Raw genomic sequence first — 16,120 nt, 5'->3', positions numbered from 1 at the left:
ATTTTGCGTTTTTTTTATTTTTTATCATAGTTTCCGTTTGTTTCTGAATATTAACCACCACCATCCTCTGTCTCACCTTCTTGGTCCTCTCCACCACCACCGCCGCCTCTCTCACTCCACCACACCGCCACGCCGACGTCCCCCTCTTAATCGCAACCACTTACCCCCTCCCCCCCCGTCAACCCCCACCTCTTCCATCACACCATCCACTCCACAGAATGCCGGAAGTTTTTAACTTTGTTTTATTTTGTTGCTTTTTGTTCTTTCAAATTTTCTTTTGTTTGTCTAATTACTATTGTTATCATCATCGTCATCATCATAAATGTAGGTACGTATATTCATATATATATATATATGTGTGTGTGTGTTTTTGTGAATTCTCCCTATATATATATATATATATATATATATATATATATATATTTATATATACACACGTTTTATTCTTTTATTTGTTTCAGTCATTTGACAGCAGCCATGCTGGAGCACCGCATTTAGTCGAGCAAATCGACCCCAGGAATTATTCTTTGTAAGCCTAGTACATATTTTATTAGTCTCTTTTGCCGAACCGCTAAGTTACGGGAACGTAAACACACCAGTATCGGTTGCCAAGCGATGGGGGGGGGGGGGACACAGACACACAAGTATGCACACACACACACATATATATATACGACAGGCTTCTTTCAGTTTCCATCTACCAAACCCATTCACAAAGCATTGGTTGGCCTGAGGCTATAATAGAAGACACTGGCTCAAGGTGCCATGCAGTGAGACTGAACCTGGACCCATGTGGTTAGTAAGCAAGCTACTTACCACACAGAGACTCATATATATATATTATTTCTTTATATGTTTCAGCCCTGAGGCTGTGGCCATGCTGGGGCAACGCCTGTGTGTGTATGTGTATATGCATATATATGTGTGTGAGTGTGTTTGTATATATATGTGTGTGTATGTATATATATATATATATATATATATATATATATATATACACACACACATATATATTATATGTATATATACACATGTATATATATATATATATATATATATATATATATATACATATATATATATACATATATATATATATATATATATATACATATATATATATATACATATATATATATATATATATATATATATATATATATATATATATACATATATATATATATACATATATATATCTATATATATATATATATATATATATATATATATATATATATATATATATATATACACACATACACACACACAAACACACACACACACCTGTAGAGAGAAAACAAATGTACGATTGTATGTATGTATCTATGTATGTAAAGCAGGTGGCTTAGAGAGGCCATAGGGGTATCAAATTGCTGGACCAGTTCATGTAAGCCATGGGAACAGTTACAGTTGAACTAAGCAGGAAGGGAGTTGGCCTAAAAGAGATACAGTTTGGCTTTGTGCCTGGAAGAAGTACTACTAATGCTCTCTAACCAAATGTAAACTACTGTATTCACTCTCCTGGAGAAAGTCTTTGACAGGGTCCATTGTTCCCTGATCTGGTGGTTGCTGCATAAGCTAGGAGTAGATGAATGACTGATGAGAGCCATGGGAGCATGTAAAGGGGCCACTGTTGGTAAGGTGAAAGCTAACAAAGAGTACAGCAGTGAATGTGGTGTGTTGGTAGAGTTGAACGGGGCTCAGTTCTCTGTCTCCTCCTATTTAGCATAGTCTTCCATGCCTTAAGAGAGGGATTTAAAACTGGGAACTCCTCTATATTGATGACTTTGTTCTTATCACTGAATCTGCAATAGAATTAGAAAGGAAATCCTGGATGTGCAAACATAACGTGGGCCTTAAAGTTAATTAAGCAAAGACCAGAATTATAATAGGCAAGAAAACAGATGAGATGCTGATCCCTTCTGGAAAAGGGCCCTATTTGATATTTAGAAAAATTATAATTAGAAATTTTATATGGTATACCCAGTGCAGACTATGGATACATAAGAAGTGCAGTGAAATCACATGAAGGTTGACAGAAAAAGTAAAGTTTTTTTTTTTAAGGCAGATGTACAGGAATAATAAACACTAAGAACAGACAACAAATGAATATTTTTGAATGCCCAGAACAATCCTTTCTTTTATGTAGGTCACCTAATTAGTGGTGGAGGAGGATGTTCTGATAGTGTAGATCAGCTGGAAAAACTTCAAAGAACCAGCTGAAAAAAATTCAAAGAGCTATTACCTCAGTTGACAACAAAAGGTAAATGGCAGATTGTATGATGCTTGTGTTTGAACGGAGAAGCTCTGGCAAGAAACGAAACAAGCCTGCTATGTTAGTGTGCATGTATGACAGTGCAAATGCATTGCGAGGAAAATTGGGCATAAGAGGCATCAGACGTAGTGCAAGGGAACAAAGATACTGCTTATATGACCACACCAATGGGTCAATGGGTGTGTAAAATATAAGAGGTCTTTTCTGTCACAACTTGTATAATGTGTGTTTGTGTGAGTTGTAAATGAGTGTAACTGCCATACAAGTGGTGTTGTTTGTTTCCAATCTTTGGCGAAAGCATAGCCTGTCATGTGGAAATATTCGTTGTTGAGAATAAGGGAAAGTTGGTGAGAAGAAGAGTAGGGTTAGGGTTAGAAAATCAGACTCAACGAAATTGGTTTGACTCCTCAAAGCATGCAACAGTAGGCATTAAGCATGACAACACACACACACTCACACACACACATACATGCATGTACACACACACACACATATGCATGTATGTGCGTTTATAAATATGTAAATATACATGCATACATATATATATATAGAGAGAGAGAGAGAGAGAAGGAGAGGGATGGAGAGAGAGAGAAAGAGAAGGCGAGAGGGATGGAAAGAGAGTGAGAAAGAAAGAGAGAGAGACAGCTAGATAGATAGATGGACAGACAGATAGATATTTAAAAAAATTAAGAGTAAATTTAGATAAAAAAAAAGAGAAAAAGAAGAAAATTCTTTGAAAAATTTATCATGGAAAAAATGTTAGTATTAACATTTTTGACTGAGCAGTTACAGCATTCAATCACTCTAAGAAGGTCATCAAGACATGCTGAAATGAAAGGAAAAGATAAAGTGAAATGAATGAACAGTTTTGAAAGTTTACATAATTTTCTCATAAAAATCACAAAGTGCTCAATTTTGCTTCCTTCTGATTGTTGCTGGGTAACAGTTGACAGCAGCAGCAGCAGGCTGTTTGTGAAAGTAGCAGCAGGGGCAGTTGTCAGTGGTAACTGCAAAAGCAGAGACAGCAGTAAGAACCTGGGCCCCCAATGGCCATAGAGGTTGTCCATCTAACTCAGTGGTTCCCAAACTTTTACAAGCTGCCGCCCCCTTTAATACCCAGGCCACATTCCTAGTGCCCCCACCCCAACTAACCATCACAAACATAGACCTCTTTCTGAAGCAAATTCAAAGCAACTGTATTTCACAAATAAAACATAACCTTATGAACCCATTATTTTGTTGGTTTTACATGAACAGCTACCCCATTGTTGCCCCCCCCTTTCTTTAATGCCCCTTTGGAATTTTCAATTCCCCCCAGGGGGCGGGGCAATACCGCTCACTTTGGGAACCACTGATCTAACTGGTAGTCATTGTTATGGTGAACTTCCAGAACTGATATAATGAAAGATTAACTCATTTGAAATTCAATTTATTTTCCTTTTATTTCACCATGATTAGATCATCTTGACTCAATTGAAACCAGTAGCGGCTTAGTTAAAAATGTAAACATTGTCTTACTTTTTTTCTGTGACAAAGTTCTCAAAATATTTTCTCCTTTTTATCTTTTCAATATATGCATATGCACCTAAACTCACCCACCTCCTTATCTACCTACCTACCTACCTACATATTTAAAAAATTATAGGTGTGTCTGTGTGGTAAGAAGTTTGCTTCCCAGCCACATGGTTCCTGGTACCCTCCCACTGCATTGCACCTGAAGCAAGTGTCTTCTATCTCAGCCCTGAGCTAACAGAAACCTGACAAGTGAATTTGTGAAACAGAAACTGAAAGAACCCTTTTGTAGATGTGTGTGTGTGTATGTTTTCAGGGGTGGACCCAAAGAGGGGGGAATATGTGTCCTCCTTCCCCCCAGAAAAGCAGTGCACCCTTCTAAATAATGTTATTACACCCTTTTCTCCTGAAATTGTATTCCCTTCTGACCTTGTGCCCTCTCTTCAAAACATTTGTGCTACTGGCCCTGGTGTGTGTGTGTGTGTGTGTAACAAAATAAGTCCTGGGATTGATTTGTTCAACTAAACCCTTCAAGGTGGTGCTCCAGCATGGCCACAGTTAATCTTTATTTTGTACAACGGTCGTTTTGACCCACCCTGCTACTGTCCCTTATGGGTGGGACTCCTTTCAACATGCTGTCTTGCAGTCTGGGTCTCATCAGGTACATCTATACATAAAGCTTTGTGTCTCACTAAAGATCCTGAGTTCTGGCTGTCATGTTGTTATATAACGACTGTTGTTCAAAATAAAGATCAATATCAAATCCATTTTCTGGTAACTCAAGAAATTATTATTATTATCTCAACTAACACTGTGAAATTCCTGAAGTAGATCCAATGGAGATATACCCCGACTGTGGATGACACCAGGTAGCCCCAAACGGTGCCAGCGCTTTACTCAACACTAATTGACATTTACCCATTAGTCAAAATAAAATTAAATACACACACACTATACCAGAGTAAGCACATAAATGCGAAACAAAGGGGAAAAATAGGACTCGAATACCAGAGGTAGAGTAATATGCTTTATTGAAAAGCAGCAGAAACATCACAAAAACTGTCCAACGAACGGGAACATGAAACTGAATAACAGTTTTTGTGATGTTTTTGCTGCTTTTTAATAATAAAGTATATATATATAACAGGCTTCTTTCAGTTTCCGTCTGCCAAACCCATTCACAAGGCTTTGGTGGCCTGAGGCTATAGTAGAATACACTTGCCCAAGTTGTCACACAGTGGGACTGAACCCAGAACCAAGTGATTGGGAAGCAAGCTTCTTATCGCTCAGCAACGCGAACATTTGGTAACTGGCAACCAAACAATGTTTCTATGACCTCGTAATTACAAAAGGCTATTTCAAACAGTTATAGGCAGCAATAACAATTAGCTGTAATTATTGCTAACTCTGAGGCCAATTATTATTACAATCTAATTGGCGGGTGTAATTGCTCAAGATATCGAACGAGGGGAAACAACTCTTTCTATACTTAACCCGACCAAACACCAACTTTTAGCCAAAGAAAATATACATTGTATTTGTCATTCACATAACATGCAAGATCGTTGCTAACATTTGTATTTTATCAACTTCTATGTGAATTACAGAGATTTTTCGATTTAAGAACATGAAAATGTGAATTCGTATGACATAATGACAAAATGACGAAAAATGTGTTGGTGTTCCTCAGGCAACATAGCTGTGGTCTAGTACTAGATTAGCAAAAAAAGAAAAAATATAAAATGACATGAAACTGAATCTACCAATAATAGGGATTGTACAGAAAATTATTTGGCTATCTTGACAGACAGAAACGAAATTCAACCAGGATGTCTATTATATTTGAGTAGATTCGACAGAAACACGCCATCTTCTCAAGTTACGAAGTAATAGTAATTTTATTCCAACTGAAGAACAGGAAATGTCAAGTAAAGACCTCATCATTGATTATGTGAAAATGAATGTAAGTTGTAGCATTGTAAGAAGATATTTAACAACATTTGAAACTTATTTACTGAAAGCAAAGGGTTAAGAAGTAGGTTTTGAATTTAGAATAAATGGAAATATCTGAAAATTTCGGATATTTATCCACATTTGACGAAACATAGAATTATATCTTTATTCAAATTTCAATGTAAACAAACAGAAGAGAGAGGTAAGAAAGTGGGGAGTAAAGCAGCAGATGAAGTGCGGGGAGCGATGGACCACATACCCAAGAACAAGTGAGGTGTGCATCCACAACCGACGGTAATAATCGCGATGGGGGGGTGGGGGGTGGCCAGAGACACTCGCAGCAGCAGCAGCAGCGCAACTCCAACCCGCGGGGCTCGTTTCTCCGTCGTTGTTCCTATTTTGCGGAGGAAACCGGTAGTACGGGTTCCGAGAGCACCTGACGTCTCGATGGCGACCGGCAAAGGCCGATAACGGTCGGTCAGCCCCCTGTATTTATTGATTTTTCTCTCCGCGTTACTGAAGACAAGCAGCCACTAGGTTGGAACCGTATCCATGGCTACATGTTTCTAGAGGCATCACATGACGTAAACTGACCAATGGACATCCAATAATTCTACTTCCGCCAAGTCATTATTCCGGAAATGTTTCACCATTCCCCTTACTTTAAATATTCCAACGTGGATGGTTGAGACTCTGGTGTTGTTCTCTTCCAAGACTGTTCTCTGAACCCAATTCTTTTGACAAGGTATGTATAAATAAATATTGAGAGAGGCCATGTGCCTCTGCCCATTTCAGTCTAACGAGTTGCCTACACAGCTAAGCGATTTATAGGTGCAAAACTAATGGTCACTATGACCGACAATAACATACAACCACACACACACATATATATATATATATATATATATATGTAATTCTTTATTTTGACGTCCACTCACAAAAGTTACAAACAATCTACAACATTTCTTAACCAACAAATGGAAGCTGATGATGGACAAAGAAGACTAAGCTACTTTCTACCTATTCAAACGTCACCTCTACTCATCTAGAATTATACGAGGTATTTCTTTGGTTTAATGGTGTTGTTTTCATCGTTCACCAATAAGTAATGTTTGATTATAACGTACCATCTTCACATCGCCAAATTATAGCTGGTATCGGGTTGGCAACCATAGAAGAATATATTTGTTATTATTGTTGTTGTCATCGACTTGATTTTATTTAATCGTTACGGGTCCTTTATAAGCCTATAAGTTGTTGTTTCTCCAACTGTAGCATTTCAGCCGACTTTACGGTCTTAGTTCAAATTCCGCCGAGGTCGACCTTACTTTTCATCTTTTCTCTGTCAATAAAAGAAGTCAACGTAATCGACTTACTCGCACCCACGAACTTGCTGGCCTTGTGCCAAAATTTGAAACCAATATCTCACGGTCTCCTGTAGACCTCCACAGAAAGTTGTCTAATGCAATTTTAATAACGACTTAAAGGAAATGCAATCATTAACTTAAACGGGTACTACTTAAATACAGAGATCCCGACGCATCTACCTAAACCTCGAACGAGTTTGCAGTGTAAAAGCATAGCGTTACGTAGATGCATCGGAACTTCTGTATTTAAGTAGTGCCCTTACATGTTTATATTTGCAGTTTATCAATAGAAATGCTGTAAATTTTTTACTGTTGACTCTACTTTTAAATATCCCCTATATCTTACACTGTTTCTTTATTATTTCAGAAATATCAGATGACACTGGCATTAAAAAAAAAAAGAATTTTATTACTTTGGCTACATCATCAATATTTAGCATGGCTGGCCGGCAACGTATTTTTCTGCATTATATGGATAATTTATCCTGATCGCGCTATTTATAGCATTATCTCGCGTTTGAGAAATAAATTTATTTCTGTATCTTACAATGTTTAGCATATTTTAAACACTAAAAGAAGACATTATCCACAGACGATATAACCCAGTTTAGATAAATCTATGGTGGATTGACTGAAATATTTCCTCCAAACTCGAGAATCTCAACAAGTTTTTTCTCAATTTCACTGTCTGGAATATTAGAGGAATATTTTGTATTTTAATGGTAATGACAACACAAATATTTGTAAGGATTAAAAGGCAAAACTGAACAGATAAGAATATCTACATAATTGAGAGAAAAAAAATTATTTTGGCAAATGAATTCTGTGAAAACAAAGTTAATTGCAAAACAGTAAAATAAGATTGATTTTTTTTTTTTTTTCCTGATGGGATGCTGAAAGAGAGAAGGAAACCATCATACGACTGTGATATCTGTAAAATGTCTTTATCTCAGGAAGATAACTTAACTCCTCAAGACAATTTTCACACAAGGGAAAAGCTATATCACTGTGGTAAATCATTCTCTAAAAATTATCATGTAACCACTCACAAAAGCATTCATACAGGAGAGAAATCATATCACTGTGATGTCTGTAGTAAATCATTTTCTAGAAATTGTGACTTAACTGCACATAAACGTATTCATACAGGAGAGAAACCATATCAGTGTGATATCTGTGGTAAATCATTCTCTCTAAATAATCCCTTAACTATTCACAAACGTATTCATACTGGAGAGAAGCCATATCACTGTGATATCTGTGGTAAATCGTTTTCTGGAAGTAGTAACTTAACTAAACACAAACGTATTCATACAGGAGATAAACCATATCACTGCGATATTTGTGGTAAATCATTCTCTCTAAATAATCCCTTAACTATTCACAAACGTATTCATACAGGAGAGAAGCCATATCACTGTGATATCTGTGGTAAATCGTTTTCTGGAAGTAGCGATTTAACTAAACACAAACGTATTCATACAGGAGAGAAACCATATCACTGCAATATTTGTGGTAAATCTTGCTCTACAAGTAGTGACTTAATTAAACACAAACGTGTTCACACAGGAGAAAAACCGTTTCAGTGTGATATATGTGGTAAAGCTTTCTCTCAAACTGGAAAATTAATTACTCACAAATACATTCATACTGGAGAAAAACCGTATCACTGTGATGTCTGTGGTAAATCATTCTCTCAAGGATGTAACTTAACTACTCACAAACGTATTCATACAGGAGAGGAACCGTATCATCATTGTAATATCTGTGGTAAATCATTCCCTAGAAAAAGTGACTTAACTAGACACCAACGTATTCATACAGGGGAGAAGCCATATCCCTGTGAAATCTGTGGTAAATCATTCACTCAAAATAGTGACTTAGCTAAACACAAGCATGTTCATACAGGAGAGAAACCATATCAGTGTGATATCTGTAATAAATTGTTCTCTTATTCATCAAACTTAACCAGTCATATACGTAGCCATACAGGAGAGAAGCCATACAATTGTGATATCTGCGGTAGATCATTCTCTGGAAGTAGTAACTTAACGAGACACCTGCGTATTCATTCAGGTGAGAAGCTGTATCACTGTGAGGTCTGTGGTAAATCATTCTCTGAAAGTAGTGTCTTAACCACTCATAAACGTGTTCATACAGGAGAGAAGCCATTCCCCTGTGATGTCTGTGGTAAATCATTCACTATTAGTAGTTGCCTTAGCAGACACAAACGTATTCACACAGGAGGAAAGTCACATGGCTGACGTCTTTGTTAATGCATTCTCTACAAAAAAGGTAATTCGTCAAACCTGTATTGATTCTTGCAGAAAAAGAACTATATTAATATTGAGTCGTTTGTCTGTTATTTTGCACAAGACTTTGTAACATCTAGATGGATATAATTTCAGCTATTGGGAGTAAAGTGACCACTCGTTTATTTTGAACCCCAGCTAAATAATACTGTTTTAACCATTTCAAAAACTTGTTACCCCTCCACCAATAATCCAACATGATGTTTGTGTTCTGTAAATATTGCTTTATTAATCTCAGCAACCATATTTTTTATCACTTAATTACATTGGCAATCTAATATGGCAGTATTAGTTCGCTTAAGGAGTTGTTGTTAAGTGGATCCTTCTTTGCCTTTTGCAGAATGGTAAACATTTGAACCAGACTGCTGGGACCAACCCTAGCTTTATGATACAAGATCACTGTTTGAAAGTGATTTATATTAAAATCTTCAACCAAAATTTCATATTACTTTGATCTTTAACACCAGCTTAATAATGACAATTATCTTACTAACTTCTTCATTATTTTCAAAATTAATTCAAACCAAAGCAGTGGATTTGATCAGAAGTCTGATGCTAAAACAGTTAAACTTCACCATGGTGCATGACAATCTTCTCCTGTCCATTGACTTCCTGTAAATTAGGAAAATATTTTTACTAAAATGGAAGCTGTTTTAAATAAAAATTTCTTTCTCCATATCAGTCTCTCTGTGTGGCTATTCCTTGTTGAATGTCCCCATTTTCATCTTTCAATATACAGTTTTGTGTTGCTTTTACAATTGATACATCTACACCACCACCTTCCACCCTTGCTCATCACTCACCACGTTAACCTCTACTTCCACCTGTTTCTTCCTCACTCACAGTATTTTATCTGCCACTACGTTCTGAGTTCAAATTCTACCGAGGTTGACTTTGCCTTTAGACAAAACAAGATGCACGGATCATTCACAGCCAATTGCTTCCTCAGTCGGAATCTGGAATGTCCGTGTAGTTTCGCCCAATACTTTATTATTAGAACTGCAAAAACCTCACAAGAATATCACAAAATAACTACTACTCAGAGTTTCACATTCTCGTTTGTCAAACAAGATCAAGAATGGAATAAAAATTGGGATTGTCCATTTAATGTATAGTTTGATACGATTCAAATTGACATATTTTATTCCATTCTTGATCACAACTTCCCGACGAACAGCAAAGTGAAACTCTGAGCAGCAGTTTTTTGTAATGTTTACAGCTTTAATAATAAAGCATATTACTCTACCTCCGGTAATCAAGTACTATTTTTCCCCCCCACCTTGTTTTACATTTATGTGCTTGCTCAGGTATATATCTATAAACCAAGTTGTTTTGATATAGACATAACGGTCTTCAGCTACATGAATCGTTCTCAAGACACGTATTTCACAATAAATATTAGACTCAATAAATGGATGAAAACTTTTATTTTGAATCCTCCTAACACATTCCCATCCTGCTTTTCTAAGAGAATGTGTGTGTGTATGTGTTAGTTCTAGTTATATATATTGTATATATACTCAAATACCCAAAATTTCAAGGAGTTCCTGCATTAAAAACAGGAACAACACCAAAGTTATTTTGTGTTCTTTGCTACATTGGTTTCTATTAACCCATTTATTCTATCCGAAGAATTTTTATTCATTAAGATAGAAGAAATACATATAATTTAATATATATATACATCTTGTATATTTTTTACTTGTTTTAGTTATTAAGATTGCAGCCATGCTGGGGCACCACCTTAAATAATTTTTAGTCGAATGATTCGAACCTAGGATATATTCTTTTAAAGCTTGGTTATTCAGTTGGTGTCTTCCGCCAAGCCGCTAAGTTACAGGAACATAAACAAACCAACACCATTTGTCCAGCAATGAGGGGGGGGGGCGAACACAGACACACACACATATACATATACAATGGGCTTCTTTCAGTTTCCGTCTATCATATCCACTCGCAAAGCTTTGGTCAGCCCAAGGTGCCACACAGTGGGACTGAATCCAGAACTATGTGGTCGGGAAGCAAACTTCTTACCACTTAGCCATGCTTGCACCTAAATACACACTTTTGGCTAAACGGGAATAATCCATCTCAACATGTTGCTATAGACACTCGCCTCTCAACGTTGCTATCAAATGACCTAAATAGCGCAATGAACATCCAATAATTCTACTTCCGTTCCGGAAGTATCTCAGCTTCGCTACTTCCACCTCCAATCAATATTCCAGTAAAGATTGTTATTTATTCCAAACAAATTCCAGTGTTGTTGTCTAACTCCGTGTTCCGTGAAATATCTTGACGTCCATCTGCAGTAGTCACAACGTTTCGAAACCTACCAGGTATTTATTGTATTCAACTGTCTTTTTTTTTTTTCGTTTACACATATATGTATGTGTGTTTGTATGTATATATATATATATATGTATGTATATATATATATATATATATATATATATATATATATACACACACACACACACACACACACACACACACACACACACACACATTCACGTAATATTCGTGTATGTACACTGATGCGAAATAAACCTCGTATATTTTGCACGGCTATTAGTGTGATGCTAGTGAAAATTGGTAATGAGTGTCTTCATGTAGCTAAAGTTTTGCCTTTTTATTGTTTCTTTCAGTTACTGTCATGGTGTGGACTGGTCCCGAACGTGCGTTTGCTGTTGAAACGTTTATCAAGAATGGGGAATCTGTGGTTACGACCCAGAGAGCTTTTCGTATTCATTTCGGACTCACTCGAAATGATGCCGTTCCAGGCCGAAAATCGATATTGTTATGGACTGAAAGATTCAGGACTACAGGTTCAGCGCTTAAAAAAAATCCACCTGGAAGACCTCGGAGCATTCGAACTCCAGAAAATGTCCAAGCCGTGAGACAATCTATTTTGCAATCACCTAACCGTTCGGCTCGTAAACATGCCTCTGCTTTGGGGTTGTCGGATCGAACTCTCAGGAGAATTCTACACTCCGATCTCAACTTCGGACCGCAGGAAATGGTTGCTGAGGAACTTCATAAATATGACTCGCCAAGTGAGGGAACTGCCTGGTCGAATAATGGAACTGACTCGCCGAATAATGGAACTGACTCGCCGAATAATGGAACTGACTCGCCGAGTAATGGAACTCACTCGCCGAGTAATGGAACTCACTCGCCGAGTAATGGAACTCACTCGCCGAGTAATGGAACTCACTCGCCGAGTAATGGAACTCACTCGCCGAGTAATGGAACTCACTCGCCGAGTAATGGAACTCACTCGCCGAGTAATGGAACTCACTCGCCGAGTAATGGAACTCACTCGCCGAGTAATGGAACTCACTCGCCGAGTAATGGAACTCACTCGCCGAGTAATGAAATCGACTCACCGAGTGAAGAAAAACTTGAGAAATCAACTATAACAGTTTATATCGATTAGAGACCACCATTTGGAGAATATCATTTTCAAAACCAATGTGAAACGAACTTTATTCCTTCAGGTTAATATTATTAAAATACTTTTTCAAATAACATTTATTTTGGCCTTTTTGTCAACCTCTAAAATGTGGGAGTTTATTTTGCCGCTCTCACTCGTTATAACTACAGTTTGTTGCTGCCAACCTCATCAATTTTTCCCCTTGTTCTTGAAATTACATTTTGTTTTTCCTTCAGTACTTTCAAAATGATATTTGGTAGACACATTTCCAGCTCAGGGTTTAAAAAAACGTAAAGGGATTAAATTGACCGGAAGTGAAGACAGTGACCGCCCATGCACTGGTACCAGCCAAAATTTCTTTAGCTTTTGGTTCAAATCCATCGTTTACAATTAGTATTGTTTTCACAGATGACAAGAAATAACCATATTTAGGACCAGCAGCTCAAAGTTCATCCCTCATTTTTTTTTTTTTTTTTTCCTGCAGAGGAACTGCATACCAATATTGTTTACACATTTCTGAACCTCCAGTGTTTGCTCGTTAGTTTGTTGGGGGCTTGGTACCTAGACCATAAAGACCCATGGCAGGGACTTCAATTTGGGTACAACCTTCAGATGAAAATAAATTTACCATTTCTCACCAGGAATGATGAGTTTTGCAGGTTTTTGATAAGTGTTGAGTGGGATATTGTTAAAAAGGGGAACATAGCTGTTTTATGTTCTTCAGTGCAGTTTTCAGATTGTTAAAAGCATTTTAAGCATCTCCCAGAAGCCTCACTGTTATCTTCTTCAAATGCTTGTCTCAATACATGTGTTGATGCTTCTAGGCCAGATCCCAATCCTGTACATGTTTGCAATGGAGCCACTGCTAAAATAGATGTCTTCTTTAATCACTGATGTAATTTTAATAGAAAATTTAGAAGGAAAGCTCTAGTTAAAGTTTACAGTTTATGAAGGCACATGGCTCAGTGGTTAGAGCTTCAGGCTCACAATCATGAGGTAGTGAGTTTGATTCCTAGACCGGGCTGTGTGTTGTGTTCTTGAACAAGACCTTTTATTTCACTTTGTTCTAGTTCACTCAGTTGTAGAAATGAGTTATGGCATCATTGGTGCCAAGCTGTATCAGCCTCTTTGCCTTTCTTTTGGATAACATTAGCAGCATGGGGAGGGGAGGGGAGGCTGGCATGCATGGATGACTCTTGGCCTTCCATGCTCAACTTGTGCCTTGGACGGGAACTTTCTAGATGCAATCCCATGGTCATTCATGAGCAAAAGGGGTCTTTTACAGTTTATCAATATAGAAATACAGTGATACGTCCTCAATTTATTTCCCCTTTTTAAGTTGTACTGTGTATTTTTCACTGTTGGTTCTCTATTTTTAAATATCCTCTATATTTTCTACTGTTTCTCTATTATTTCAGGGATATCAGATGACATTGGCATAAAAGAATTCTTTCCTGCAGATTGTATCATATCTTTAAAGACTAAAGGAAGATATAGAGAATTGTTGTAATCTGTTTATTATAGAAATATTTCTTCTGAACCGAGGTTATTTGCAGATTTTCTCAAATTCGTTTGGAGTGCATATTCAACAGTAGGTTGCAATACAGTATAAGATTGTACAGAAGAAAAACATCCATAATTTGAAGACATATTACAGAAAATGGATTGTGTGAGACCAAAAAGCTGATCTTATGAGATTGATTTTTCTGGTGAGAAACTGAGAAAGAAATCAAAGAAACATCATATCACTGTGGCATTACAAAATGTCAGTCTCAAAAGTTAAACTGATTAAATATATTCATTGGAAAAGGAAGCAAAACCACTGTAATGTATGTGATAAATAACTCTTTAGAAATGATGCTTTAGGCATTCACAAACGTATTCATACAAGCAAAACACTGTATCACTGTGATGTCTGTGGAAACCATTCTCTTTTCAAAAGAGCCTTTAATAGGCAAAAACTTATTCATACAGGTGAGCAGCCATAAAGTAGATAGTTGTGGTAAATCATTCTCTCAAAGATATGCTTTATGTAGGCACAAATGTATACATACAAACAAGAAGCCATATCAATGTCATATCTGTGGTAAATCATTCTACACTGAAAATGCCTTAACTCAACACAAGTGTTTGCCGTATCTCTGTGGATTTGGCAGTAAGTTATACTTTGCAAATAATTACTTAACTGGACACAGACATGCTCCCGTCTTTGATCAAGCTTTCCCAATATAATCATACTTTGATTCCACCTGTATATAATCATACAGATCAATAATTATCAATACTAAGTCATTTACTTGTAATTTTATATACAATTTATAAACAATGAAAGCCTAATAAAGATAGTTCTTAATAATAATTGGTAACAATGTGACCTTGTTGCTATTTGGAACTTCTTCAACAAAATGATCCTCTTACTGTGGGCTGAACCATTCTAAAGACCCATTGTAATGTTACTTGTCCTAAACTGCCATTCTACTTGTGATGACAGCATTCGATGCCATGGCTTGACCTTTTAGTGTTTAAGCCAGCTATATCTAGTCAAAATACTTTACCTGTTTTATCTTCAAGCTGGTCAGATATGGTCTTTCATAGCTACCTTATATTGTCATTTTTGAAAAAGTAATCACATCATTGAAATCTCAAAGCCATCAAATGATGCCGGATTAATTTAAAATGGTGTGAATACATAATCTTTACATTTGATCGAATAATCAGAATGCTGAATGTTGGTAGATCCACTTATACTCTTCAATCCTAACCCCTTGCTTGGAAATAAATCAAGGAAATGTTGTTTTTTATTAAAAAGGAGAATACTATGGAAAATAAAACTTCCTTACCACTTTTCAATCTTTTGTGTTGACTTTTTCCACAAAAGTTGTGGCCATGTGGTTAAGAAGTTTGCTTCCAAACCAAATGGTCTAGGGTTCAGTCCTACTGTGTGATGCCTTGGATAAGTGTCTTCTTCAATAGCCCTAGGATGAGCAAAGCTTTGTGAGTGGATTTGGTTGATGGAAACTGAATGAAGCCCCTTGGTCATTTAACATCCATTCTCTATATTGGCATGGGTTGGACAGTGTCATGTATATGTGTGTGTGTGTATCTCTCTCCCTCTCTTGTTCTTCCTCCTTTCTGTTTTTCTCTCCCACTCTTTCCCTATTCTTCTCTCCCTTTCACCGTTCCCTCTCTCTCACTCTTCCTCCTTGACCCTCTCATCGCTGACACGTGACGAAAGGGGGTCTCTCTTTCTGCCCACTGTCTT

General features: G+C 36.9%; 1 protein-coding gene across 2 annotated transcripts; it reads left to right on the top strand.

The window, feature by feature from the left end:
* The first annotated feature begins 6,076 nt into the window (after positions 1-6,076).
* Positions 6,077-15,703, top strand: LOC106868801 (uncharacterized). 2 transcript variants are annotated; one of them, XM_089339242.1, is made up of 4 exons: positions 6,077-6,488; positions 7,478-11,761; positions 12,071-12,922; positions 14,277-15,703. In XM_089339242.1, the coding sequence occupies exon 2, from the start codon at positions 8,001-8,003 to the stop codon at positions 9,372-9,374; it is 1,374 nt and encodes a 457-aa protein (XP_089195368.1). In that variant the 5' UTR covers positions 6,077-6,488; positions 7,478-8,000; the 3' UTR covers positions 9,375-11,761; positions 12,071-12,922; positions 14,277-15,703. The 2 variants fall into 2 exon arrangements, with proteins under 2 accessions (XP_089195368.1, XP_052831341.1); XM_052975381.2 differs by lacking the exon at positions 12,071-12,922 and having other exon boundaries at positions 6,356-6,488.
* The last annotated feature ends 417 nt before the right edge of the window (positions 15,704-16,120 follow it).

Source organism: Octopus bimaculoides, chromosome 21 (genome assembly GCF_046866305.1).
Source record: "Octopus bimaculoides isolate indiv1 chromosome 21, ASM4686630v1, whole genome shotgun sequence".
In the NCBI taxonomy this organism is placed as follows: Eukaryota; Metazoa; Mollusca; class Cephalopoda; order Octopoda; family Octopodidae; genus Octopus; species Octopus bimaculoides.
Note: the sequence above shows the minus strand (reverse complement) of the source record. Positions and strands in the feature narration are given on the sequence as shown.

Bases quoted from the DNA above. Each gene is read 5' to 3' on its own strand.
- LOC106868801 (XM_089339242.1), top strand. From the start codon at position 8,001: ATGCTGAAAGAGAGAAGGAAACCATCATACGACTGTGATATCTGTAAA.